The 27,381-nt window shown below is 40.7% G+C and overlaps 2 protein-coding genes across 6 annotated transcripts in view; both read right to left on the reverse strand.

Moving 5' to 3' along the window:
• The window catches only part of bmpr1ba (bone morphogenetic protein receptor, type IBa), a 61,941-nt gene extending 50,942 nt beyond the window's left edge, over positions 1 to 10,999 (reverse strand). Inside the window, exon 1 of the mRNA XM_054773936.1 lies at positions 10,871 to 10,999. The gene's annotated coding sequence lies outside the window, so the exon portion shown is untranslated. The remainder of the gene's footprint in view (positions 1 to 10,870) is intronic.
• A 263-nt stretch (positions 11,000 to 11,262) lies between these two features.
• Positions 11,263 to 27,381, reverse strand: part of pdlim5a (PDZ and LIM domain 5a) — a 51,227-nt gene continuing 35,108 nt past the window's right edge. For all 5 annotated transcript variants that reach the window (XM_054774750.1, XM_054774749.1, XM_054774748.1 and 2 more), the window contains 6 exons: positions 20,618 to 20,694; positions 16,480 to 16,675; positions 15,235 to 15,415; positions 12,266 to 12,386; positions 12,089 to 12,204; positions 11,263 to 11,989 (listed from right to left, as the gene is read on the reverse strand). In XM_054774750.1, coding sequence (XP_054630725.1) covers positions 11,900 to 11,989; positions 12,089 to 12,204; positions 12,266 to 12,386; positions 15,235 to 15,415; positions 16,480 to 16,675; positions 20,618 to 20,694 — 781 coding nt within the window. In that variant the 3' untranslated portion in view covers positions 11,263 to 11,899. The remainder of the gene's footprint in view (positions 11,990 to 12,088; positions 12,205 to 12,265; positions 12,387 to 15,234; positions 15,416 to 16,479; positions 16,676 to 20,617; positions 20,695 to 27,381) is intronic.

Raw genomic sequence — 27,381 nt, forward strand, 5'->3', positions numbered from 1 at the left:
AATCTTTCGATTGCCGCTCGAATGCAGTCAACATGTCCGGATGTAAGTTGGAATACCGCAGCCAGCTGCCGCTGAAACGTCACTCACTATTGAAGCGTCGCATTGAAATCAATGCGCCCAGGAAGAAAGTTCCTCTAATGCTTAAAAGGACCAAAATATGGCAAAATACTGTAAGTATTACATGTTATCATGAATGTACCTGTTAGTACATGGTTACAGCATGGATAGAAAACCATAAAACTTTGGAGGTGTTTTAATAGCGGCCTTTGTTGGCGGCAAAGGTGTGTCCAATTATGTGCAATAATTCGCTCTCCCTTTTTTATCTGTTTTTATAAGAGAAAGACGTGTGTTCATGTCTCACATAAGGATTTTGGATGATTCCCCCAAAAAGTGTAGTTTTCCTTTAAGTTGCTTTTTTGTTTTACTTTTTTCTACGCTTTCTTTAAGTTTTATTTGTTATATTTTTTATTTTATTGTTCATTGACTGTTTTTTTATACTTCTTTTTAAAAGTCAAACCAAGTAAACGTTTTTTTTTAAATTTCCTATGTCATCTATCGTGAATTGTGCATTTTAGAGGAATTGATTAAGGCATTTTGTCAAGGAAATGAGAACGGACATGGTAACTGCATGCAAATAATGCATAATAACAATAATACTTATTATTCATATATGTATATATTATTATTATTATTATTATTTAATTACTATATTAATTATATAAATTACAAATACATTTTAAAACAAATAAAAAATGCACAAAATAAGACCACAAAATCAGTTATTTTTCTTTTGCCAAAGAGGAATAGGACTAAAATATTCTTAATTTTTACTTCAAAATGTAAAAAGACATCAGTTGTATATTATATACCCGTATTTTAATGTAATTTTTGACTAGCTGTCTGCGACCCACCCAGAATGGATCGGTGACCTACTTTTGGATCCCTACCCAACAGTTGAGAACCACTGCCCTGGAGGCTACCAAAAAGGATCCTTCCCAGTCAGGGACCCCCTGATGGAGACACCAACGAACTTTGATTGACACGCTGACGTGAAACTTTCTGCTCCAGAGGCGTGAAGTGCAGCACGGAGTCATGAACAGGTTAAAGCAGTGTGAGCGTTGCATTTTAAGAGGTGTCTGTGATCGAAAGCAGCAGTTCGAAGGATATGACTCATTACATGCTTGATAGACAGTCGTGTTTTTTTTACCCGCAGATGTGAGACAAGGAGCAAATCTATTTACCGCATTACCACCAAATTTTTCCCCCGCTTGTTTACGCAGGAATGTTTATCCAACTTGACGCGGCAAGGTTGTAACTTGTTGTTTGCAATGTAAACTTGCAAAATTAGCAGCCAGTCAAATGTAACCCAGGACGGAATAGTTGGTACTTTCTAGCAAGTTGTTTACTTAAATTGACGTAATGTGGAACCCTAATGCAAGGGTGTCCAAACCTTTTCCACCGAGGGCTGCATACAGAAGAAATAAAAGATGCAGGGACCACTTTGAGACATTTTTTTAAAAGATCCTAAACCCCAATTCAATGTAGGTCAACATATGCCACGCCCTAGACTCCCAAAGTGGGGTACGCATACACCCAGAAGTGCAGCAATTGTCGTAGGGGGTATGAGAATAAAAATGGAAAAACAATTAGCGCCCAATACTCACAATTACGAGTGCGCTGGATGTCTCGCAGCTCAGAGCGCACAGTCAGAGCAGAAAGAAGGAAGGAGACAGAGAATGAAGTTCTTCATTGCTCTGTGTGAGTTATATGAACAAGTAAGCACATCATAGAAACAGCACCATTTTTAACTGCCATAAGTAATTTAAGCATTGTGCATAATTAAGATGCGATAACAACATCATAGTCTTGACTGAATGGTGGAAGACGTGCAAGTTAAGCCCCGAGAAACTTAAACATAACTTGAGAACAAGTGAGGATACGATCATATATTAGCAGGGATGCTCCAATCGATCGGCCGATTTCCGTAAAAACATGTGATCGTCATGTGCCGATAAATGCCTTTCAAAACCGATGAAAAACCGATCGGCGTGCGGCTACATGTCTGCTGTGTCACGTTGGGTTGGCAACACCCATATTGAGCTAACAAGGGCGCACTTTGTTCCGTATTGCCGCGAGAATCAACAAGTCAAATCAAGTCAGTAAAACCTCAAAGGCTTCAGTTTGACAGCTTGAGACAGGCTACGCCAATGGATGCCAGCCTGTTTGATCACTCCCTTATCAAACCTATTGCTGTTCGACTATTCTTGCATCTTTGTTTACACCCTTTGCCTAGCCGTTACTGGCAGCAGCTCACTGGCTAGCTAGCTAGAGTTATCCACCGAGCCCCTGGTCTTCGGACTCTAAATGTGGCTTTTTAGCACAGTGACATGTTGTTTTTAAAACAAAAAGCAATGCGGTTAGTTCAGAGCTCGTTTTTGTCCCACAGGGAAGTGGTTATTACGTTCATCAGGTACGTACAAAATTTGTCAGGTGGTCTATGTGATGTCTATGTGATCGATATCAGTATCGATAATCTCACTCATGGATCATCGGTATCAGAATTGACAGCATGAAACCCTGATTGGAGCATAGTATAGTATATATTAGTAGTAGCATAGTATATGTTACTTTTAAAGAAATGATCTTAAGAGAACTTTTGATCAATGATGTCTGGACTGTAAACTGTTGGCTGATCATTTAGTGTGATATATAGGGACTCCTCATTAGGTTCCCTTCCAAGAAAAAAAAGGAAAAAAAGAGCAAATGAACTGACAGTCTTTAATCACGTGCTCCTCCTGCAGAAAATCGGTAGAATTGCGCTCTCGTGTCTCAAATCAGCAAGAAGGCGAAATGTTTTCCAATGGCAAATCGCATTAGTGGTTGAACTTGAGTTGAGGAATTTTCATGGTTAATGCCATGAATTCGTTCCAGGAGGTCCGACTCTAACTAAAACGGATGCTGGCCGAATCCATTTTTCCCTTAAGAAACGTTTCGTTAAGGTTTTACAATCATAGTTTGACATGAAGAAAACAACTGGAAAGGCATATAAATCCATATAAAGAATGAATGAAAAGGATGAATTTACATTTACGGTTACTTTTACCTTTATTGAAGACGTGACTGTTCCCTAATCTATGTCTATATGTATATCTATATAGCATATATTAACAGGTATATTGCACAACACAACAGCAACAGCTGAGTAGCAAACTTGCAAAGGTTCAGAGATGTGTTTGGCACCGTTACTGCACAAGTGAGGAGGTCACAGTCTGCACATGCTCAGACATCCCGCTCACGCTTGTCAAAGCTGAGATGAATTCAGGTTGACCGCAGCCATCACCCGACGACAACAACATTGTCCTTTAAATAGTAGACCGTCCTATCGACGGCGATTGTTCATGCTCAGCCTTTAGGACGACTCCAGACAGGGGGCTAAAAGTGTGCGGTCACTGACCTTGAAATTGACCCTGAAGAGGTCAAATACCTGAGATTACACTTGACGTCCCATGGATGAAAGGCAAGCCCATTCTTCTTGCATAAGGAGCGGGCAAACTTTAATACTGTTCTTATACAAGTGCAATTATTTTTTCATGATTTTCTTTCATCATTGGCAATTTTAAAGTTATTTTTCTTGTTAAAACGTCGTCCAGGCTTTATTAGTGTTAAAAATTGACATAATTATGGGTGTCTCAATTATTCGCTCTTATTTATCCAGGCTGGTCTGCACCGTTCATACTGACGCAATTAGGGGTTGTCATGGCAACAAAAGAGATGCTCTAGTATGCATATACTCTTTTGCTACTACACTACATTGACGATACTGACAATAAACCACGTATTACCTTCGACATTAACTTCTACTTCCCGTGTTCTCAGACAACAAAAGAGCCTCATTGGGTGGATTTTTTTAAGCCCCTTTCCCCCCTCCAGGCGGCAACCGGCCTCATAAATGTCTCCAGACACAAGGGCTCTGTCCACCATCTGACAATGATTAAGATGTAGGCCTCACCCAATACACGTTGAGCCTGTCCTGTGCGATTGCTTTTGCTACGTACCTTTATAGCAAAGAACTAGGCGGTCAAACGAGCCACTGGTAGGGGTTTTTTTTAAGGGTGGGGGGGCAGGAAATGCCAATCGGAGGTGAACTTATGTTGGAGGCGGCAGCTCACAGCATGTGTCAGAATTAAGGGTAAAGAGTCAAACGCTGGATGGATTATTTGGATGGGAAAATTGTTGTTAAAAATACAAATAAACTTGGAGGTTGCACTGTATTTGTTTTTGGTAGGCAGAAATAGATGTGCCAAATTTTACTGAGTTTATACAGAAGCTCACTTCTGTCTGAGTTTATTTTTCTGTCAGTGCTCCTTCCTTTCTTTAGGTTGACATTTTCGCCTCCACACTGTCGCTTTTGGCCCGCTGCAGACATCTGACAGTCATTACCGGCGTAGCCACACAAACACAACTCACTTAACTCCGCATTATTAAGCCACTTGGTACTGCGGCAGACACAATTTGTTCATTTGTTCAATTTGTTGCATGCAGCATTAACACACATACCTCGATCATGCAAGCAGAAACCCCTCCAACCCCCTCCTAGTTTTCCTTGCATGTGCCCCTCATGCCCCCCATCTCAGCTCTGTCCTCCTCCCTTCCTTGCCTCCATCCATAACCAGTGCCCTGGAACTGAACAGTCACGGCTGTGTGCACCGCTGATTAGCTAGAACCTGAACCCAAGGGCAACACTGGAGAGCTCAATGGCATGTATAAGTATGTGCTTGCTTTTAAGGTAAGGGGAGTCTCTTGACAAGCTTACTTTCCCTGTGCGCAAAGACCTTATCACTGACTTAGTATGTATCAAAGAGGCAACACTCCCTGTTACTAAGATGCCAGTTCTTTTGTGTTAACTGTCAAGAGTTTTAAACGAACAGCATACTGTAAAAGCGGAGCTATGAAGCACATGTGTTAGCACATGTGTCGTGTGTAAGCCGGGTTTTGTAATTTGCAGATGATCTTATCAGTCGAATCTAATCCCGCCACATGTGCACGAAAGCTGCAACAGATGCCGGACACAGACATCTGCAAAAAAAGATCAGTAAGTAATGACTGTAAATATGCAGAAGCAAAAAGGTGGCAGTGATGAAAAACGGTGGATGTTTACCTCATATCCTTAACCCTTAGTTCCTATCTGCAGGACACTCGGAATTGACGAGAAAATTTTCCTAATTTCGTCAACTTCCTGGCGTCTGTCTGCTCATCTGCGCACTGCTGATACAATTAAGTAGTGGACTAAAAACAGCAGCTAGAAGCGACATTTATGTAAAAGCAGCAAAAACACAAAAACTAGCTAGCATTGACTATACTTATCCTCACTAGGGTTGCAGGGAACTTCTCAAATATTTTACATTAAAAGGGACTGTTTGCAACACAACGTCAGCTGCAGGGGTGAGATGCTGTCCTTTCTATTGCACGCCGTTCTCCAGCAGATATCTGCAGCTGTGTGTCGGACGAACATCACAAGCTTGACAAAGTCGCCCAGAAACATAGCATGCACCCTGTGTGGCATAGCTAGAACGCGAGGTGCATTCGTGGACATTAGGTTGTAACAGAATTTTTTTCCCAGGCATAGACCCGCGACCCACTTTTGAGTCTCGACCCACCAGTTGAGAATCACTGCTCGAGGCATCCATCTATTAACATACTGACTGAGGATTATAAAGGCAGATGACGCATTTGAACACCTTTTTTTCTATCCGACTGTCCTTTAAGGATCTCTTGGGCACCCTCCATCCTCGTTTTGGATCTCGTTATGATCTGGCCGGCAGTGTTGGCCGGAGGTCGCTGGAGGGAGCTGCTTCTATAAACAGAATATCACCTAATTAGATCGACAAGCCACCTGGCATGATGCGATCGACAAATCTCTCAGTGATAGTCCCTCCATCCCTGCATGTTAGGCAGTAAGCAACAAAACAGCAGTCAGACTTATCAATAAGGTCATTCAATACACTATGGCAGACTTTGCTCCATACAAAGACTCCCAGAAGACCGTTTTGACACTAATTGCATGAGCTAGAAATAAATAAATCACTGGACACGCAGTGAAGAAACATGTTCCCCCGAGATTTCATTTGCTATGCTTCAGAGTCAATAACCATGAGGCAAAATTGAATTTGGATCAATCAGATTTAATCAGAATGGAATAAGAATTTGTGACTGAACGAATGGAGGGCCATGTGGACAGGGTCAGTGATGTGACACAAGGCAGCGTGTTATGTCACCGCCTCTAGCCACCATTTGCTTTCAAAACCCAGTCAAGGTAGAACTCTGCTACTGGGACCTTAAACCTCGGTCACAACCAGACGTACGATTTTAGGGCCGTGCAATTTTTGGCGTTCCCCAAATTACTGTATTTTTTTTGTTTGTGGAAAACACAGTTGTGGTGACCGTGAAGGAGTACGATCTCAACACACATGATGGAGGATGTATGAAATATCTGAATGTGCGTTGGCCACCCTACGCACATATGTGGGGTGTACATGTGGTGCATCCCACACACAGGAGTCTGCAAGTGTGACGTTAAAAACATTTTGCCCAAACCTGACACCGGCAAAATGTACGAAAGACACACATTGGCCGTACGGACGACGCACAAAGCTGTATGAAGTGCGTGAGTTTGTCTTGCAACCTGAAAAAAACGTAAGCGCCCGCAGGGTTTGTTTGTTTGCCGCAGCTGGTCTGCAGCAAGTCTCTGCCTCGAAAAGTAGCACGTCACACACACGGCCTCCGTGCGCTTCTTTGCACATAGACTGGCCGGCCGTAGGAGCCCATACGACCGGTTGTGACCTTGGCTTTAGGGATTACACTAGCATCGCTGCCGTTCACAAATTACTTATTGAGAGGTCAGAGAACAAATTACCTGAAGATAAAACTACTCAACAACTACATTATCGCGGGTCTTGACATTTAACCAACAGCCAAACAACTTCTCTCTTAGCGAGTCAGAGCTTTTCTTTCTGTCACTGACAAGCTTGGAAAGATGCAGAGACCCAATGGAAAAAAAGGATCTCAAAGGTTGGGAAACTTGAATATCAGTAATTGCAATCTACCAGTAGTTATTTTACCAATACTGGAATCAGAGGGGTCGTCTTATATTCGGGTCAGTATGGTAATAATTAGCAACCAATGAATGAAGAGGAGCCTCTCGAACCTGAAAGAAGATGGACAACCAAAGAGAACGACAGGGACAGGAAATAGAAGCTACAAGCAACACACTGGACAATAGAAGACTAGAAAAGTGTTGCCTGGTCTTAAGTGTCTCGATTTCTGGTGAAACATTCAGAATGTAGGATCAAAATGTGGTGTAAATAACATGAAAGTATGGCTCTATCCTGCTTGGTATGGGTTTGTGAAGTTATGGGGATATTTGAGTACCGTATTACCAGTTGAACAGGATGATGACAAAAACATAACAAACCACCTGAGTATCGTTACTCACCATGTCTATCCTTTTATGACCAAAGATCTCCGGATCATCACAAGCTCATTTTTTTTGTTTTGCTTTGACAGTAAAACTCAGTTTGGACGTGTACTGAAACTCCATTACCAGAAAGAAACTATCTACAAAATGACTCACGAGAAACAACTCAGGAAAAGCACAAGACATGCTCATTAAGGCGAAAGGAAGCAAAAGTTCCACGGGTGAAAGAACTGATTAATAGGGGACACGAAATGTCAATCCCATTTACAATGTGTAGCTGCAATGGTGCCTGTCCCACAGTGATCAACACCGTTAGTGAACAGGTCTGTGTGTCTGGAGTCTCCGTCAAAAACTTTGTCCAAACTTTAAACTGTAATTAAATCTTACAAAACTTGTCGACTGACAAGTTGAAGTAACACCGTCAAGAATTGAAAAAAAAAATCAAAGTCTAGTTCACAAAAAACTAGAGTAGCAAGGAGATGTCTACATAGCAAGGTGAAGGTACTTCCTGACACTTGCTCTCAGGGAAATATTATCCCATCACTGACGCAATGGCACCTCAAAGAGGCAGAGAGAAAATGTGGGGTCACTGGAGTTTGGGGCGGTAGAAGGTATGAAATTATGCCCAAGTGGATCCAGATGGTTATCTTTTCTAACCTCCCCCTCTTCTTTCCCGCTAAAGCCACCACTCATCACTCCATCATTCCCCTTGGTGTTCCCCTGGGTGAGCTGCAGGGCCCATGATTGGTTTGGTTTGAACCGAGCCAAGCCAAACACCAGTAGAAAGAGTCTCCAAAATGAGGAACAGCCTTGGAGTTCAAAGAGAAAGCGTGCAAGTGCGTAAGTGTCTTCAGGGCTGCGTTGGTCTACTATCATATGGACCACTTCCTTTAAAAATGTTACATTATAAAAGAAAGGTGAGAAGAAGGAGGCACCAGTGTGGACTTTTCCAGAAACGCAATTTTGCACTAGAAAATGTTAGTTGAACCTGATTTAATTTGTCATCACAGTTGACACCTTCATGGTGAGGTGAATGTCCAAACAGAAGGAGGCCTTGGGGCAGACAGAGGACACGAGGGACTTTAACTAAAACCTTGCCTGGGGACATCATGGTGGACACGTACAAGGTGGTCTGGACATCCATGCTTTGTTTTTTCACCACAGTTACAGCCATCCAAAAAAAACCCTCAACCCCCCCCCTTGATCCAGTTAGTTTGGTCAGGTGTGTACGGTAATCAAACTTGGAACCATCTAGAAACGGTGGTCTCGGTACGGTTCCAAAAAAACTTCATGCATTTCTGTTGTGGTGTGAAAGCAGTCCACCCTCAATCCACTCCAACTGAGCAATGAAGCAACCGGGTAAAACCCTTAACACAGTTGGTTGACGTAACTACAGCTAGTAAACAGACGAAACCGCTAACTTACCAAACACATCTTTGGTTTGGCATGCAGGCATCTTTTCAGCTTGTGACGTAATGCATGGGCAAAATTTCCATAAATTGCATGTTAAATATCCTCTGTATTGTTTGCTCACTGATTACTATGCTCTCCCTTTAGGACCGTGGTCTTCAATCTCCATGAAACAGAGCATGGGAAACGTTTGAAGAATCCTTTGTAAAAGGTGATAATGCCAGCTCTTCATCACATCATTCAAAGGAGTAGGGAGACCAGAAGAAGGGGAGTGGCTGTACTGTGAGGTCTGTGTAAATTATAGAGCACAGGGACAAGATAGCTCCATCATGACATGAGGAATGGTCCACCCTGAGGGGGCAACAGAGTAATGGACCTGGAGATGAAGATAAGGAGACTCCTGGATGGTGCCTGTATGATCTGGAAACACTCGCTTGCTCCCTGGATGCTCTTGTTTGCTTCTAGTATCAATAAAAATAGAAGTAATTGATTAATGGGTACCTTTTGGCTCGCTCGTGGAGGCCGAGCAAAGCGTTGTGTCTCGCATCACGGGGTATCTGATACCATTAGGTCCAACTCAACAAGGTTCACTCCCACACAAGCACACAGAAAGCGAGGCCAGTGTTGTGTTTACAGCCTCTATGTGAAACTCAATTACACAGCCAATTGGCAATGTGGCCGCTGCTGAGATTTGCATCATGTGTTCCTGACCCAAATAAAGTTGCTGCTCTATGGAAAAAAAAAAAAACAACCTTCAAAATCAGCATGAACCAACTGCATAAAGGTAAGAGTGTTATAGGCATGGGCCAGTTTCAAGGTATACCATTGTATGAAAAAGTCATTTTTAAAACCGCTAAAATTGTCCGTCATACCATTTGCGCGCCCTTTATGTGGAAACACTTTGTCCTGTGCTGTTATTCCTCGCAGTCAAAACTGGGCTGTAGAAAACCGTGATATTTTTGCCCAAGGTTATCATACCGGCCCAAGCTTTGTTATTGTTTTTTCATTTTGATATAAACAGTAGTTGATTTATTTTTACATTTGTGCGACTTGTAAGAATGTCACGAAACAGTGACAATTTGACCCTGGAACAGATTACTTCTATTCCCATTACAGTGTTTCCTGTGGGAGAAATTGCAAATTGTAGTCGTCCTTAGGTAGTTAGTTCCTCTAAATATGTATGTATATATATATATATATATATATATATATATATATATATATATATATATATATATATATATATATATATAAGCACTCACATACGCCGCACGCAACACACGCACACACTCATAACACTGAACAAATTATTGTTGCTTTTAATTTATTGGTATTGATGTTTCTTCAGAGCTTATTCATTTTCTTGTGTTTTCTTTCTTTTTTGTGGAGAATGAACAGAATAAGAATTTCATTGCGTAGTATAACTACTTGTTTTACTGTGCATATGGCAATAAAACTCTTGAATCTCTATATGTTATAAGCCATAATAATACATTTTAAAAGTCACTGCATCATACCACAGATATTTTGTGTTATTCTTTGTGGAGTTATATGGTTATAAGTACTTATTCGTTTTTCTATTTTAAAGCGTTGTGCTTTTTTTTTAAAAAAAAGAGGAAAACAATATTGAACTTATCATTGTGCTTATTACGGACAACATTGTAGAATAAAAGCTAACTATTGTTTTCCATCAGTATTCATTATGTAGCGATGTATACATTAACGACAAGCTAAGCAACACTTGATACATTCAAATTAGTGGCTATTTAACGACTTTTATGCTAACGAACACTAATTGAGACTTATACCAATTAGAAAGCTTGCTGAGTAAAATATTCTTATAAAAAGATGGAGCAAGCGAACATGTCAATCAACATACAGACACATCTGGCGCGAGACGTGCGTATCAAAACACGCTCGCGTGCCATTTAAAACATGTCAAAAAAACGTTCGTTTGAAACAACCTCGACATAAAAGTCACCATACCTGAAGCCGATGTATAGTCCTGACCCGTCCCGTCTCGGTGTGGTTTCGGCGGAGAGGTTCGGTTCGATAAACTTGGTAGTCCACCGGGTTTGTGTAAAGATGCGACTTCTTAATGTGGACTGGACTAGTCTGCGCGCTCCCGCGCTCGTGTGACGTATGTTAGGAGACGCTAGAGCGGGTACGCGCACACGCTAACACATGAACGCGCACCGTGTATGGAAGCGGCCCACAAAGCATGGACTACTATGCATGCATATGCAGTACAGTACAGTAAAAGCAATCTGTGGTTGTTACAGTTTTAATTTCTGTTTCTCAAGCAATATCGCCAGCAAAAAAAGACACAACAACAAACACTTACTAATTAATTTATTCAACAATACAGTATCAGAACGTCCTAGTTTCATATTGAATACATTATACTAAGCTTATAATTGATTGTTAAGATAAGAATTATTTTTAAGGACCTTCGCCAAGCTAGACCTCCTAATGGGAGTGTTCTGCTGTTTTTAGGACCTACTGCGAAAATGCTAGTCAAACAAATGTAATAGTACAGTATAAGATAAATCATATAATGCAAAAAAATAATCAATTCAACTGTATACTTGTTGCAAGTACAGTATAGTACATGAAGCAAAATCTATTTTCTTTCATATTCCACATTTTTCGATGTACTCACAATTAAAATTGACCATTTTTCTGTGACTCATATTTAATATCTCCCATGTAAACAAAAATGCATATTAAATCAAATACATAGAATGTGTGTCCTGTTCATTTGTGTACGTAAAAGTGTTGCCTTTCCTTGGACAATAGCTGACTAATTACTGTAAAATTAATAACAAAAAAATATCAAAATGTAATGTAAGCATGTAATATTGCAAACCTGTCTCTTGATTTCCTGAAGTATGTTTAATACACCAATATTAATATATTAGAAATATTAGTGCTTCTGTTTCAAAAAGTCTTCTCTTCTTTTCAAAGCTAAGCTGTTATTCTGTTTTTTTGTTGTTGTTTTGTTTAAAAAAAAAGCTAGATTTTTAGTGTTTGGGCATGTTTCTTGCAAAGAGGTTTGTCCTTCTTAGAGAAGAAGATCTGGCCCTCCAGAGCGGTGCAGCACACCTGCAAAAACAGTTACACAGTTACACAGTCTGATGTATTTGCAGTGCTTTGTAGAAGCTGCTAGAAAGGAGCTAGGGCGCAGCGATCACATGCACTCACGGTGCAAACAAAGCAGGTGTCGTGCCATGTGTAGCCCAGAGCCTCCAGGAACTTGTCTCCTGCCTCGATGGGGAACTCACAGCCATGGCAGCCCGTGCCGAACAAACTGTAGAAGTCTACGACGGTTGAATAACATTAGACAAAAAAAATACAATGAGATTTCCTCTTTTATCTCACCTTGTTCGCAGTAAGGTTCTCCATCCTCCAGGTGGAAGGTGTTACTTCTTATGGGCTGCTGACAGGAGGCGCACAGGAAGCAGTAGACGTGCCACGTCTGCTTGAGGGCGTTTATCACCTCCTTGGGTACACACGCAAACACAAGGAGGTTAGCTAAAAAAACATCTTCAACTTTGTTTCAGCATTTCCCCACAGGAAATAATGTAAATAGCAATAATCTGTTGGCCGTCATAAACTCTTTAACTACCATAATTTCCGGTGTATAAGCCGCACCGGACTATAAACTGCACATGTACATGTCATAAAATGGCATATTGTGGCGCGCACGAGTCCGTGAGGACCGGGCAGGTTTTTATTTGACAGGAGCCAATCATGACCTATGAATAAACCCACAACGAGCTTGTCAACCCATCGGAAATGGCAGAAGGTCATTACTGAATATACAGTCTCACTCACAGTGTCATCTTACAAAGAACACTACAATCATCACACAGCAACTTAATACTCAAAAGATAGCTAAGAAATATACAATACAAGTACCAATACGAGTTTAAAATACTGCCTCTGTCCACCAGAGGGAGCTAGAGGAGCCCAGAGGAAGGCTGACATCATTGCAGCACCCCGGCAGGCATAACCAATGAAAATGTATTATTAACTATTATAAAATAGTTGTTTTTTTATTTTAAACTCTTATTGATATTTATTGGTACTTACATTGAATAATGACCTCCTGCGATTTCCAATGGGTTGACAAGCTTGTCATAAGTTCAAAGAAAGAGCTACCGTTCCTCATTGACTCATGAGCGGCACAGTATTGAAACAATTAGTAGTAGTTCTGAAGTAAAGGAGACGTAAGGAGACATAAGGAGCCATAAATTACCCCCACCGCTGTATAAACCGCAGGGTTTAAAGTCATTGCAAATTATGAATAAGAATATGAATAACCTTGAAAAGCGCTATAAAATCGAATCCATTATTATTCCTATGTCCCTGGAAGTCCAGTTTCCTGTTCTATGGTTATCAGTGCACTTTTCCTCTTTGATCACTGCTCCAATTCACACACAGAAAAGACAAAAACAAAGCAAACCCACACAAATTTTTGGACAATGAGGGTTTCAACACTTATGATGGGCTTGACTTCCCAACTTTTCATAATGCGCCCATTCAGTCACAGGGTGTAGTTTCTCCTGATGTCACACTTGTACTATTACGACCAACTTAACCATTACGAGGTTTTTTTCTCTGTCGCTTTACTCAGAGAGCGCATGACTCAGCTTAAAACAGACGTCGCGCTTTCCCAACCTGAAAGTGTGAGAACACGAGTGGACAGGGAATCAATGGAAAGCTGGCGGGTCGCACTAAATTGGGGGATTATCAACGAGAGGGTGAGAAAACAGGTTAATAAGACGCCCTAAGCCGCTTGAAGATGTGTGAGAATGGAGGCTTTAAAGGCACTGGAGGCCCAAAGAGGTTAGAACACGTGATGGATGAACGTCAGTCAAGTGTTCACACAGCACAAATACAGCTCAGCTTCCTGACATTGTGGATTAAAACTTTACACCTGCAGCCTCCAGAGACTAATTACTCTAAAAGAGCTGCACATAGTGTGTATGGAATATATGATATTTTACCTCTAGAATTGTATATTTATCCAGCATTGTTCATGTATTTTATGGGCACTTAGCTAAATACTAGGGGTGTCACAAGATCTCGTGTCACAACATCTCGCAAGATTAAAAGGTGACAAGATTTCTCGTTCAGATGTGCATTAGACAATAATAAATAAATTAATAAATTATTCACACAACAAAAAATTAACTCAATAATTTTGCCGGCCAATCTACATTACCATGTGCATGCGTGTCTGTTTTCCTCATCTCCCGCCTCCGAACAGGCAGGAAGAGAGTTCACTCTGTGCATTGGTTTCAGCACCTTGGCGCATTTGGTCCGTAGAACAACGGCATTAGCCCTTTTGTCAGTCATACAGTGTTTTTGTCTCAGTTGGTGGAGGCAGGGCCGCTAGCATACACACAGAGTGCAGAAGAGTGCAACGTAGTAGAAATTAAATGAGTAGATTGCAATATATTGTCATATACTGTATTTTTTATATGTTTTCATTGGACTTTTATTAAAAGTAAAGTTAAAATCTTGTCCCGTCTGGCTCTCGTAGATCCAATCTCGTATGTCATCTCGTACCGTGAACTGTGTGTCTCGTGGCACCCCTACTAAATACTTTATTCAATTAAAAATTGGAACTATTCGGTAACTTTTTCCAAAATGTTCGTTTTATTAGTTATTTTTATTTTTAAAAATAATATACAAATATGTTATACACTCCTGATCAAAATCTTAAGACCTGTTGAAAAATTGCCAGAATTTGCATTTTGCACATTTGGATCTTAATGAGGTTTTAAGTAGAGCTACAATATGCAAAAAAAGAACGGGGAGTGAGACAAAAAGCACTTTGAAAAAGTAATTTCTTGAAAACAACAATTTTTACGTCATAATTTCAAAATCTGAGCTCATAATTATGACTTACCAATGGGATAATTTTTTTTTTCTTTCAGTGGCGGAAACGGGCTTCCATAGGTTATACTTGAATATAATGAACAAAAAATAGGTATATATTATTGTATTTGGTACATTGTTGTTATAAATATATAGCCTAAGTAAAAGTAGAAAAGTCAGTCAAATAAGTAACTTTCGTATCTCATAATTTCAACTTTCTATCTCATTATTATGACTTACCATTGGAATATTTTTTTTCTTTCAGTGGCGGAAACCAGCTTCCATAATAAACTTTACATTAGCAGCACTCCATTTCTATGTTGATTGGCTGTTTAAAATCACACGACTCAGCCTGCTGTATGTGTGAAAGTTACCAAATATGGTAAAGAGCTCATTTAATTTTGAAAGTCAAAGCAACCTCAACCAACCTCAACCAGTTAACGTCACTACACTACACTCACCCCGAGTATCTTGGCCTGGCAGCGGCTGCAGGTGGGAGCGAAGAACTCTTCGTAGCAGTGCTCACAGTAAACACAACCTTGTTCTTCCACAAAGCCTATGTCTGCCAGAGAGGTGTGGCAGTGGACGCAATTAAACTCTTCTTTATGCCACGATTTTCCCATGGCTACCAAAAATGGTCCCCTGAAACAAGGAAAGAAGTCAACATCAACCATACAAAGCTAAATAATATAACGTGATATGCGGTGTACTGTGTTGAATAAAACATTTACAGTCAACAAGTACAGTCGTCCCTCGCAATATTGCGTTTCGATTATCACTCCCTCGCTATATTGCGTTTTTAAGAAATTAATTAATGATCGCTGTTTCGTGGTAGACTGTGGTCTATTATTAGTCAAAACATATTGAAATGCAAGTGATATGTAATATTCTGGTCATTAGGCATCAGTAATGACACAAAACATTGCAACATTACCTTACATTACATTACCTTAATGCTGTATGAAGTCATGAAGTCAGCCATGGCATGTCTGACATTCCATGTGGAAGTGGTAAGGTTTTGGCTTCTTCAGTTTAGAAGGAATAAATCTGACGCTAAACTGTTAGCTCACTAGCTCGTACAACTAACTCCCTGTAGCATAAAAGTTGCAATGTGATGTAAACAATGAATAATATGAGTGTAAAGGTGTTATTTCATGTCTACAGGGCTCTAATAATGTTAAAAACTGTATTTAGAAAGTCATAAATGGGTTTTCTATGCGCTAACTAGGGAAATATTCTATTTATGAACATTGAATCCTATATCGCAAAAAACCATTTGACATGGCCGGGGTCTGGAACCAATTAACCGCTATTAACGAGGGACTGCTGCACCAGCTTCGCTATAAATACGCTCACGCTGGTGTTGTGTTACCTATTATCAGGGCTGCCCCTCCCTACACGCAGTATACACACTGTGAGTAGGGCCCCGCCATCCATTTTGTACAAGGGGGCGCATTCACGGCAAATGTGCATCCCTCCAAATAGAATTCTGCTTGACGGCCCCGCCTATTATTTATTTATGCATTTTCTCTTCAATTATGATTGACCATGTTCAACACAGGAAGTCATTGCTGAGACATGGACAAAGGGTAGGATTAAATGAGCTCTGCTTCTTCCTACTTCTTTTCGGACATGTTGAAATGCGTAAACGTGATGCATGTTCGAAACAAATAAGCCTGTGGAAATGCAAGAAGGATTTTGCCCACCTGATGACCATGTTGCAGTGTCCGCACATGGGCGTTCGTGTCCCGGCAGGGAAGTGTTCCGCCATTTGGACCAGCGTGTCCTCGTCTTTAGGGTGGGGCTGAGGCACGGGTCGGACCGGGGCGGGACACCTGGGCGCAGTGCCGTTAGATTTCATACCAAAGGAAGGTGTGATTAAACCAGACTGGGGACTGACGCCTGCGGGAGGACGAGAAGGACATGCATGAGCCTCCTTTGTTGTTTCTACATGGGTTAACGTCTTTTTACACTTGAGTGACAAGACTTATTCCGGACTAAAAAGCTGATGGTTATACTGCTTTTACATTTGATTGTTAATAATGGTTAGTTCATAATAAGGGTTTTATGATGTTAACAGCTTGACGCTACAACGGATGATTCCTACTTCTTCAGGGAGCCATACAACAGATAACGTCTCTGTTTGCCTTGCAGGTGTGCAAGTTGGTCGACCTTTACCCCCGCTGTCCGCACACCCAGCAGGTGTCGGCAACGCGGGCTTACAAGCGTTGTCACAACTATGGATTTTCCGCATCAGTCTTGGAAAAGACACATTCCTGCCGCATACTGCAGCAAGACAGCCTCCTCAGTTCAAACACCAACACCTGGATAAACACGGAGACCGGCTGGTCTTTCATCTCCAACATGCAGGACACACACGGTACTGGTGAATCATGGAAGCTTCGCTTTCACATATGATGTTTATGTTGTCGCTGTGATTTGGTAACATATTTTGGAGCTAAAAATGCTATGTACTGTAATAAAAGTATGTACTGTATCTACAAGAAAGACTGTCAATGGAGTGAAGTTCCCCAAGCGAGCAAAGTTAGCACTCCTGTTTGACAGAATTAATGATTATTTGGAATTTCTTCTTGAATGAAACATTTTACATTCACTTTTAGGAAATGAAAATAAATACAAAATGAAGACCTAGGCGGTATATGGCGAAGCGAGTTCAGTGGGTTAGCGAACTGTGTTGAGCTGAAAGCCGGACTTGCGTGTTCAGCGAAGGTAGCTCTCTTTTAAAGCAGCTCTATCACCGTGGTAACTAAGGCTAACTCATGGTCGGGACCAGGTTATGTCCAGGCTTTCATCTTAAAATCAGCTATGAAAGTGCCACAGTTTCACTCACTATGTTTACATGCAGTCGATATCCGGGTTAAGGTCAATATTCCGGTTTCTGAAACATTCGGAATAACCCGTTTACATGCGTGATGTGAAAAAAAAAGAAAAACGGACAATGTCAAAGCTTCTTCTCCCTGTATCCAAAAACAATAACAACAACGCAGGGCTGGTAGCAGTCACTTTTGTTTGCGCTTTGGTGCTGGTACTGACCCGCTACCAGTACTTGACACGATGCTGTCTCACTTTCTTCATTAATGGAACGCAAGAATGTGAAAAAATAGGAAATGGAGGCGGAGTTGTGCCATCCATATGCTTGCTACCCATTACCAGAGCCACACTAACGAGGTCGCTTGTTTCCTCCTTGCTCTAGAACTGTGGGATTTTGCGTGTCGCCATGTTTACAAGTACTTCCTGTCAAAGAAACAAGATTCCTTTTGAAAAGAACATATGCAGAACACAAATGAATGTTCCTTTTGATCGGGATATCCCGATAGGTGTATACATGACCCAATATTGGGGTTAGAAACGGAGTAACCCAAGGGTAATATTCGGGTTTTTAAAAACCAGAATATGAGCATATTCCAGTTTTTCAAAAGGGTTATTGGTGTTTGACTGCATGTATTTGACTGCATGTAAACGTAGACTGTTTAACTAATCCGGAGATGGAGTCACCATTTATTGAGAACCTATGAGGTTCCAGAGGGGACGTGGAGAAAAAATATTTGAAAAAAAGAGCATTCCCTGATGATATTATCCATCTATAAGCGAGATAGATTTTCAGACTAGGGAATATGTTAGATATGCTCACGCAAGCACCGGGAATAAAATGCAATATGAAATATTACTAATTAGGCCAACATTAGCAGAAGTAAATGTCACCGCAGTCCTTGCATGAGTACCATCTAGTGGTCACAACGAGATATAACAAGAAGACATACTGCAAAGATAAAAAAAAATACGTTTTTGCTCCAATTTGTTTATTTTTTAACTGGATAAGTGTTAAAAAGTCAAAGTTGTGCAATGTTGAGCGTTGATAAATGAAAAGACTAGTAGGGTATAACAGGTGAGCGTTAACTTGCCCATTACATGCTCAACATTATTATGTCAGCAGTCCTTTCTCGCTCTATCATAATAGTAATCTGCTACTGAAACTGCTCTTCTGATGGGATGTGATGCTGTGCATTGGATGATGCTGCTTGTCCATGATGTGTGTCCTGTTTCTCCTAAAGTCCACCACCATTTCTCTGGTCTTGGTGGTGTTGAGGTGTAGGTGGTTTGCGTCGCACCAGATGAGGAAGTCCTGGATCAGTTTCCCGTACTCATCCTCCCGTCCATTTCATTCCATTCAGTCATATTTAACCGCGTCACAAAACAATGCAGGTGCATTTTGAAATGTTTATTGTTTATTATTATTACTAAACCACTAATGTTATGATAATGTATAATAATAAATAATAATACCATAATAATGGAATATTTCTTTAATATGTCATCTTTCACTTAGTTGTGGAATTGGCGTTTGTGACATGTATTTTCTCATAGACAATTCGTACTGTCTGTCGAACTTTTGCAGCATTTCTTGAACTGCTGGCTTTTCAACTGCACTGAAGAGCAGCATTTCTTTTGCGATGACTCTCTGTGAACACGCACAATTTTGCGCTCTTCCGTTCGTTTTTACTTTGCCGACCAAACGTCTCAGTGAGTGCTGACTGTAAACGATACCCAACCCTAGCTAGGACAAGTGTTTAAAACCACATATAAGGCAAAACAAGTGGAAATCCCGCATTTTAACCCACCCACCCCCAAATTATTTTATCATATTATGTTTCTTTTCCATCTTCAGTCAATTTTTAAATCATTCTCATTTAATTTATAATAAACATATACCTGTAAGCATTTATGCCATTACTTTTTTGTTGTCCTCGTGACTTGTTCTCTCTAATTGGGTGGGGGAAATCACTGGTAATGTTTTTTTGCTATACATTGCGCCTTAGGTTACCAAATTCCAGGCCCGTTAGCTTCAAAATGTGCATTTATAAATCAGAGCAGGCCTTTACCTCCATGACTTAAAAAAAAGGTGAGCAGTTACATTTTTGGGGCACTATACGGCCTGCAGTATATTTTCATGAGGCCGGCAGGGTCCCGCGTGGCTGACTGCATTTATGAGCCAATTCTATCAAGGCGACAGGCTGGTAGGTGCCGTACCTTCACTAAACCAAACAAATATAAAATGTATTCCTTTCATTTCAAACGTAGTCGAGACCAAATATGGTTTAATAATGTCGCTCTGTGTCTTACACCTTAAAACCTTATACCTAACTCCTCACTGGTCTCCTTTAATAAATATTATCTTTGTGACAGAATAGAGCTGCTGCACGTGTAAGCGAGACAAGAAAAGAAAAAATAAAGTCCTTCTCGGAAAATAAGCCTTTTCCCAGCGCGTTAACTAGTTGCAATAACAAGCAGGCGGACGGCGGTAAATCACTTTTACTCCCTGACAGATTTGGAACTTAACATTTTTTGTTTGAGAAATATTTATAATGAAAGTATTTTCTGGCTTTTGCATGAATTCTCTGGGACTAAAAAAACATTTAAAAAGTTGTTGCTTTAACTATTATGCCCAATTCTATGCAATTATTGGTAGTGATTAAACACAAACTTATTCAATTAACTTACTTTCCATGTGTTTAACCAACAAAATGCATATACAGTATACATATATTTGTTTGACATATAAATATTATTTAAAGTCAAATTTTCTTTTTTTTGGTGTATTAAAATGCAATTCAGTCAACAATAACAGTAAAAAATGAGTTACTTGTTGGATTTGGCAATACAGTATTAAATATATTGCGTCACCAACCATAACATTAGGTACACCTGCACTATTTAATGAGATCCAACACAAGAGCTGTACTGTATGTATTAGATTAGATTATGCAGCTTCTACCTGAGTGTATTGTGCCCAACACACACAAACAAACACACACACAGTTTTACCGTGGGTTGCTGCGGGTGCTTTTATCATCGTCTTGACAGTAGCGGTCTCATGGCTGCTGGGTTCTGGCTCTTCTTCACTGTGTAAAATAACACAGTTACACGTATTGCAAATCAAATCAATACATGACATTGTACCACCAGATACATCGCTCTAGTATGCCTCTTATATTTAATACAGAGTAGTTGTAAGCGAAATAGACACATCTCATAGTCTCTCAATACGTTTAGTGTTGTTGTTTTTTTTAACAAATTGTCTGAGTCTATGTCTGACTTCCTGTTCCCTGTGAACTCTGCCTAGCAACAAGCGACCAACCAATTATGCACATGGCTGTGCTGGTTAGATTTAGTTATTGAAATTTTTTTGTAGATTGATAGTGTTGTAAGAAAAAGAAAAAGCAGCCTTCTTAAGTCTGCTTTTAGTCGGATTACAACACAACATAACACACGTCGTTACGTAACGTACCGTAACGTACCGTAACGTAACATCCAATACAGTAAAATACATATTCATCATTTAACCTGGATAGGTGGGTCTCAGCATTGTACAATTTGTAATAAAATAATTGTTTTCATAATAAAACAAAGTAGCCCGTGGGGAGTCCTACATTTTTTATTTTTTTATTTTAACTCATTCAATCCCAGCCATTTTTCAAAAGACAAGCCCTTCAGTAGCGGCCATTTTAGACCATTTTGACTGATCTTTCAAGGCACACAGACTATTGTGTTCTACGGCTATATACACATGGAACCTACCAAAAGAAAGTTAAGACTCTCGTCTTTCATCAGAGAAAATAATAGTTTGTTTCTACCTTTTTCCGTTCTTTAGTAATCAGCAGTAGAACAGGAAACAGGAAAATATCAGTTGCCAACAAGAAAAGGGAGAAAAACAGCTTTTTGTGAAAAGATACATTTCAAGCATAACTTTCATTTTGACACAAATATTTTTGCTTTTGTGTCAGCTCAAATATCGGAACAACTATACCAACATAAACAACAAAAAAAGGTTGGGGTTTTTTTACATCAAAATAACAATTCATTTACAAATATAACACCATTTTTTCATAACTATTTACAATTTTTACATTTGGAACTGAACTATTTGAGTTGGAACTGAACTATGTGTGTCCACGTGTGTGCATGCGTTAAAATTTCCCGACAATGCATCATTTATTTTCGTGTGGTATGCAATGTAACGGCTGCCTTTATGCAGGGGCTTCCTCTTCCTGTCATGTGTGTTTCTCCTACCTCTCATGATGCACTTCTGCCACCTAGTGGCCGTTTTAATGGCATTAAAATTGCTCTCAAGCCTAATAATCCATTCGCGAGGAGTTGCATCATCAGCGCCTTTAGCCTCTCGTGCAAAAAAAACGTAAAAGATGTATAAATACATTGTTGGGCTTTGTCTTTGGTATTGAATGAGTTAAGAAAACGAAAAAGCAGCCATCTTGTGTCCGTTTTGGCCGGATTATAACAAAACATAATACATAACACCACATCACATCACATAACATAACATGAGATAAATCCAATACAATACAGTGAAACTAAATACATATTCATTATTTAACCTGGATTGGTGGGTTTTAGCATTGTACCTTATGCAATAAAATAATTGTTTTAATAATAATAATAATATTTATTTAAGAGTATTATAATATTTATTTGAGTGTTTTTCTTTTTCTTCTGCAATTGAGTTTCTGCAACCAAGCAATTTTCCTTGTGGATCAATAAAGTCTAAGTTTAATTGAAATGGTATCTTACATTTTTTCACATGACTGTAAACAACATTTGTGGCGCCCCCTACGGGTTGTGGTAAAAATGCTTTGGAAGACATGCCAGCATACATGTAATACTGAGAACCTCAAAGTTTGATGATCATTAGACAAATGGCCAATAATTTAGCTGCTAAGTGCGTGCCACAGCAAAGACGTTTTGCTTGATGGCGGCCATGTTTTCCAACTAATCTTGCTCAAATTGTACACATACGTGCTTGTTTGTCCCCTAAAGGTGTGCACCAAATTTTGCGGTGATTGAAATAAACACCGCAAAGTTACATTGGTTTGTTTTGTAGAGCGCCCTGGGCTGTGTGGGAAATTTAGCTGTGTGGGAAATATTGGATTTCATAACAGCGCCACCATGTGGAGGATTTGCCCAAAAAGTAACAGCACAGGCAGCACAGCGGGGGTGCATGTTTTGACACATTTTCGCCCTTTTGTTTAGAGCGTTTCAGGAGTAGAAGAGTTAGCTTACACACAAACAATAGCAGTAACAATCCATTGAAATAGAATTGAGAATTCAACCATAGTTCACAACTCTTAACTAGATGCCATCATGTGTTATTGTACGTCTTGCTTTGACCAAGGCATCCAGGTGTGTGGTGTGTTTCCAAATGACTAACATACTGTTCTATCTAATGTTTGCACATTTATTTTCAATCACTTTTTAGACTATGTCAACACTTTTTGATGTCGGTCTTAAAGCAAGTACACAGTCCCCTGGGTGCCCTCGGTGGAGTACATGGAAGACAAACTCCAGACCACCTAGTCGCTGACAGAGCAGAGACAAATATGGCACAGACCAAAACACAGCCTCAACAACACAGCACTCCACTTTACTCAGCCAGCTTCCAACTTGGACCCGACACACAAAAACGGTCACCCCATGATACCAGGCGTTGCTCCGACATAATAATATAAAACAACATAACACAGAACCAGAACCAGGCTATCAAGTGCAATGGGTCAACAGAGAGTCATTGCCTACGGCAGCGAGAGAAATGACAGCATGGAGTGTTGAAAAGCCTCCGGTCCAGATGTCGTGTAGACAGATGCCAGAGTACCAGCGCTAACGATGGAGGCGACGCACCGCGTTCATGTTAACTTGACCACATCCGTTGCAGTCCATTCAGTTCACAGGTTTACGGTATGAACTGTACGTACAGGCAAACACAGCTTGGAGCCGAAGATCCCCGCGACCGCATTGACGGTTCATTCAAAAAGCACCCGGAGAAATGAAACCAGACTGTGCGGTTCAAAAATATGAATTCGAACGATGCAATAGAGAAGCAGCTCACTGGTAAAAACATGTGATGTCACGTTGCTAGGTAAATTGGACTTAACCTAACATAAAACTGACATAAATCGGTTTATTTCATATAAGCAACAGTTGCCGTGAAGTCATAGAGTCGTAAAGTCACTCAGCACGTGGGAGCACCTATCCCACCTCCCATATGGTCTAGCGGTTAGGATTCCTGGTATTTACCCAGGCGGCACGGGTTCAACTCCCGGTATGGGAATGTATTCTGCAGGCTGAGGGACGCATTCTATTTGTTTTTCTTGTCTCTCGTGTCTGGCCTTGGTTGTTTTATTTATATATTTATATATATAAATATATAAATCATTTAAATATTTTTGCAGAGCTCATCGGTATCGGTAGGGGACGATTTCATTCGTGGATGATCGGTAACGGCAGCATACAAACCTGATCAGAGCAACCCTACTTTTTATCATTTAAATGTGTTTAATAGGTAAAATCAGAGAACCTCAATGCTTAGTCAGCAGGATGGGGACAGAGAGTGAGCCGTGTGTCAAAAAGACATTTTTATGGCCGTATCAATAAGTTGCGGATTTTCGCCATTCGCTGGTGATGCCAGAACATTAAAAAAACGGGGTTCTACTGTATTTCCTGTGGGGAAAATGATAACATATGCAAAAAAAGCCCTTCCTGTAGAGGAGCATGTAGCGTGTATTTCCATGTACTGTACGTGTGTTCACAAAGGGCAGCTGAGGAACTTGGGTGGGCCACCAATCGCCTCCCCCTGGCCCCTTCCCTTACATGTATCACAGACATAAGGCAGAGTTGAGGCTGATGCCAAGAGTTGGGCCACGAGCCCCCGACCTCTCATGGAGCCTGGCTGTTTGGAGGCACACGAGGGACACGTGTTATGGCAACTGCTGCCACGGCGACGTGGTATGTTTTCAAGACATGTAGCGACACACAGCATTGCATTAGAGAGACGTAGAGCGAAAGACTGTTGTGTCTGCATTGAAACAGAGCTAAGCTGCCTAAAGACAATCACAATTAAAGAGACAGTCAGGTTGTAGAAGCTTTGTTGTCTTTTATCAACTTGATATTTTCTCTGAAAGCAGGGCTGCCATTTGAGTTGTGTTCCTGCCTAAATATCCTTTTCTACTTGAAAACCACTGAATTGTGTCCTTGTATTGAGAAAATAAGAGGCCACATCCCTCACCGTGCTGTCAGGCTGACAACATTTGTCCAGCTAACCACGTTCATTCATTCATTCGCCACATTGGTTAGCGAGCAAAAACACATGAGGCACGCTGAGCAGGACACAAGACACTCCCCCGGCCCCTCGCTCACTCGCCACAATTACACCGCAAGTCGTTAATATTCGCCACCGTCGTGGCCAATTAGAGAGGACGTTTATCCCATTCTGCTCGACCCTGATTGGTTGATTAACGGCCAGTCCCGCTGTTTATATTCATTAGCGGCCGCTTAGAGTGCGGCCCGTCTGGACACAGCAGGCCACATAATGATGCTTGTTCACCACAGATATCAGAACATACGAGAGGAAGGAGGCGCTGATTTGTTGATTCTATCATTGGTGGCTTGTCCGTTTAATGCAATTATTGTTATATATTGTTTTGTCTTTAATTGTCAGCGGCCTCAAAAATTCTGTCATCAGATGTTATCTTGAAACGCATGTTCATAGACTCCCACAATGTACCCACTCGACAGATTTTTTCCCATGCACTTCAATACGCGAGTGGAAACAAGCACAATTCAAATAGATGTTGCTCTATCTAAAAAAACCCACCAAAAATGGAAAAAAAACTGCAGCAAATTTTCCAAAAATAAAGTCAAAATATGAAAAGACAAAAGTTGTGATCTAACAAGAAAAAGTTATAACTTCAAGAATACTGTAATATTAGGAGATATACTGTCATTTTAGTAGCATCAACTTGAAATAAGAATTTTATATATATATATATATATATATATATATAAAAGTTGTAACATTATGAGAAACACAACGTGCTAATGTCACCCATCTGGTCCACACCTGGGCTTGAACCACAGTCCACTGAGCCGAGAGCACAGCCGCACTGGCCGGCACCCTTTACACTAACATGTAATACATGGCAAATGACTAAACATCCTATATGTTACAGTGACATACATTCACACTCTGTCGTCGTGCTGTATTGTCACAGTCTTTTCCTGGAGTGATAAAAGCTTTAAAAAAAGGTCTTTACAATCAACTATTTCATAAAAACACACCACCGTTCGCACCAGACACCATCACTGCACTTTGTACCTCGTCAAATGACAAATACAGTCCTAAATAAAGCCATAAACTGTCATCAACAACATGTTTATGCGAGTCAAAGATCCACTACATCAGTGGTTTGGCTGCGGGGTTCACCATCACCGCTCAATGACAAGCAGCAAGCCAAATTGCAGAACTGCAGCAATGAGACGCTGTCCTCTCTTCATGGTGTGTTTTCCTCCAGGAGATGTCTGCAGCTGTGGACGGACGGCACATTAAATCCCCACTCAAGATCCCCTATACGACAGGAGGGTTCTTTTATTTTCTGTTTTAAAGCACCTGCTGAACAAATACGAGGCAAAGATTTTTGAGAGTACCCAGAGAAAACCCACGAACATGCAATCTGCACACAGAAACGCCCAAGGGAGAATCGAACCCAAGTCTTCCCGATCTCCAGACTGTGACTGTGTGGCCAACATGCTAACCACTAGACCACCGTGCAGCCGCATTGCATTCAAATCCGCATAATTCATATTTAATAGGGAATTTAGCTCCTGATTGTGATCTGCATGCATCAATATCTTCCAGCTGAAGTACAAGTGCAAAGACAATGTACCTAGTGAAGTACCCGCTGAGTGTATTTCATCACCCTCCCCCCCAACTGCTCCCAGTGTCTGCATAACACGCTGCTATAGGATGTGGCTCCAGCAATGACGTGCTACAATGCGTGTCATAAAAGTGTTGCCATTGTTTGAACACTGAACAAATGGTCCATTAACATAGCTAACGCTGTCCAGCAGCTTCACTTCACCACACAACAGATGGTCTATCATTTAGCACTCTCATAGTCTTTGCATCACACACACACACACACACACACACGTGGGGACAAAAGCCAAGATATCCATTTATATAGACGCCCAGCGACACACACACACACGTTTCACTCTTTACGTTTTTAAACGGGCACAGTTGTGTCTACGAGCCTGTGACTGATCTCTGTGAGACGCTGCCAAGCTCTCCTCCACACCGACCGCACAGTGTGAAAAGTTGCCTCCATGAGTTGTCTCGGAGGACACATGGAGTCGTGTCTTCTGGTGCCAAGTCAGTGGGAACACATTTGCTGGTTAAAACACTCATTGATGTTTGTTGTTCATTTTAGGTTGTTCTGCTACGAATGAAGCAGCGATCGAGACCACGTCAACAGTGGAGACTCCAAAATGGGTATTCCGAAATTTTATGATGAAATGTCCCAAATGTGGCACAAACACTGTCATTGTGCAAGGCAAGGCTTCCACAAACCTCATCCTTTTAAGGAGTGTTTTTCTTTGGCGTTTTTTGAATAGGGTGCTGGTGATGGCAAAAACAAGTGTGATGATGACCATAGAACCGGAAATGGCCAGCCTGGCTACTGATTACAACATACTGTACCTGTAAGTGACTTCAGTAATAAAGGAAAAATCATTTGTTGTTT

This window comes from Dunckerocampus dactyliophorus, chromosome 4 (assembly GCF_027744805.1).
Source record: "Dunckerocampus dactyliophorus isolate RoL2022-P2 chromosome 4, RoL_Ddac_1.1, whole genome shotgun sequence".
NCBI classification, from domain to species: domain Eukaryota; kingdom Metazoa; phylum Chordata; class Actinopteri; order Syngnathiformes; family Syngnathidae; genus Dunckerocampus; species Dunckerocampus dactyliophorus.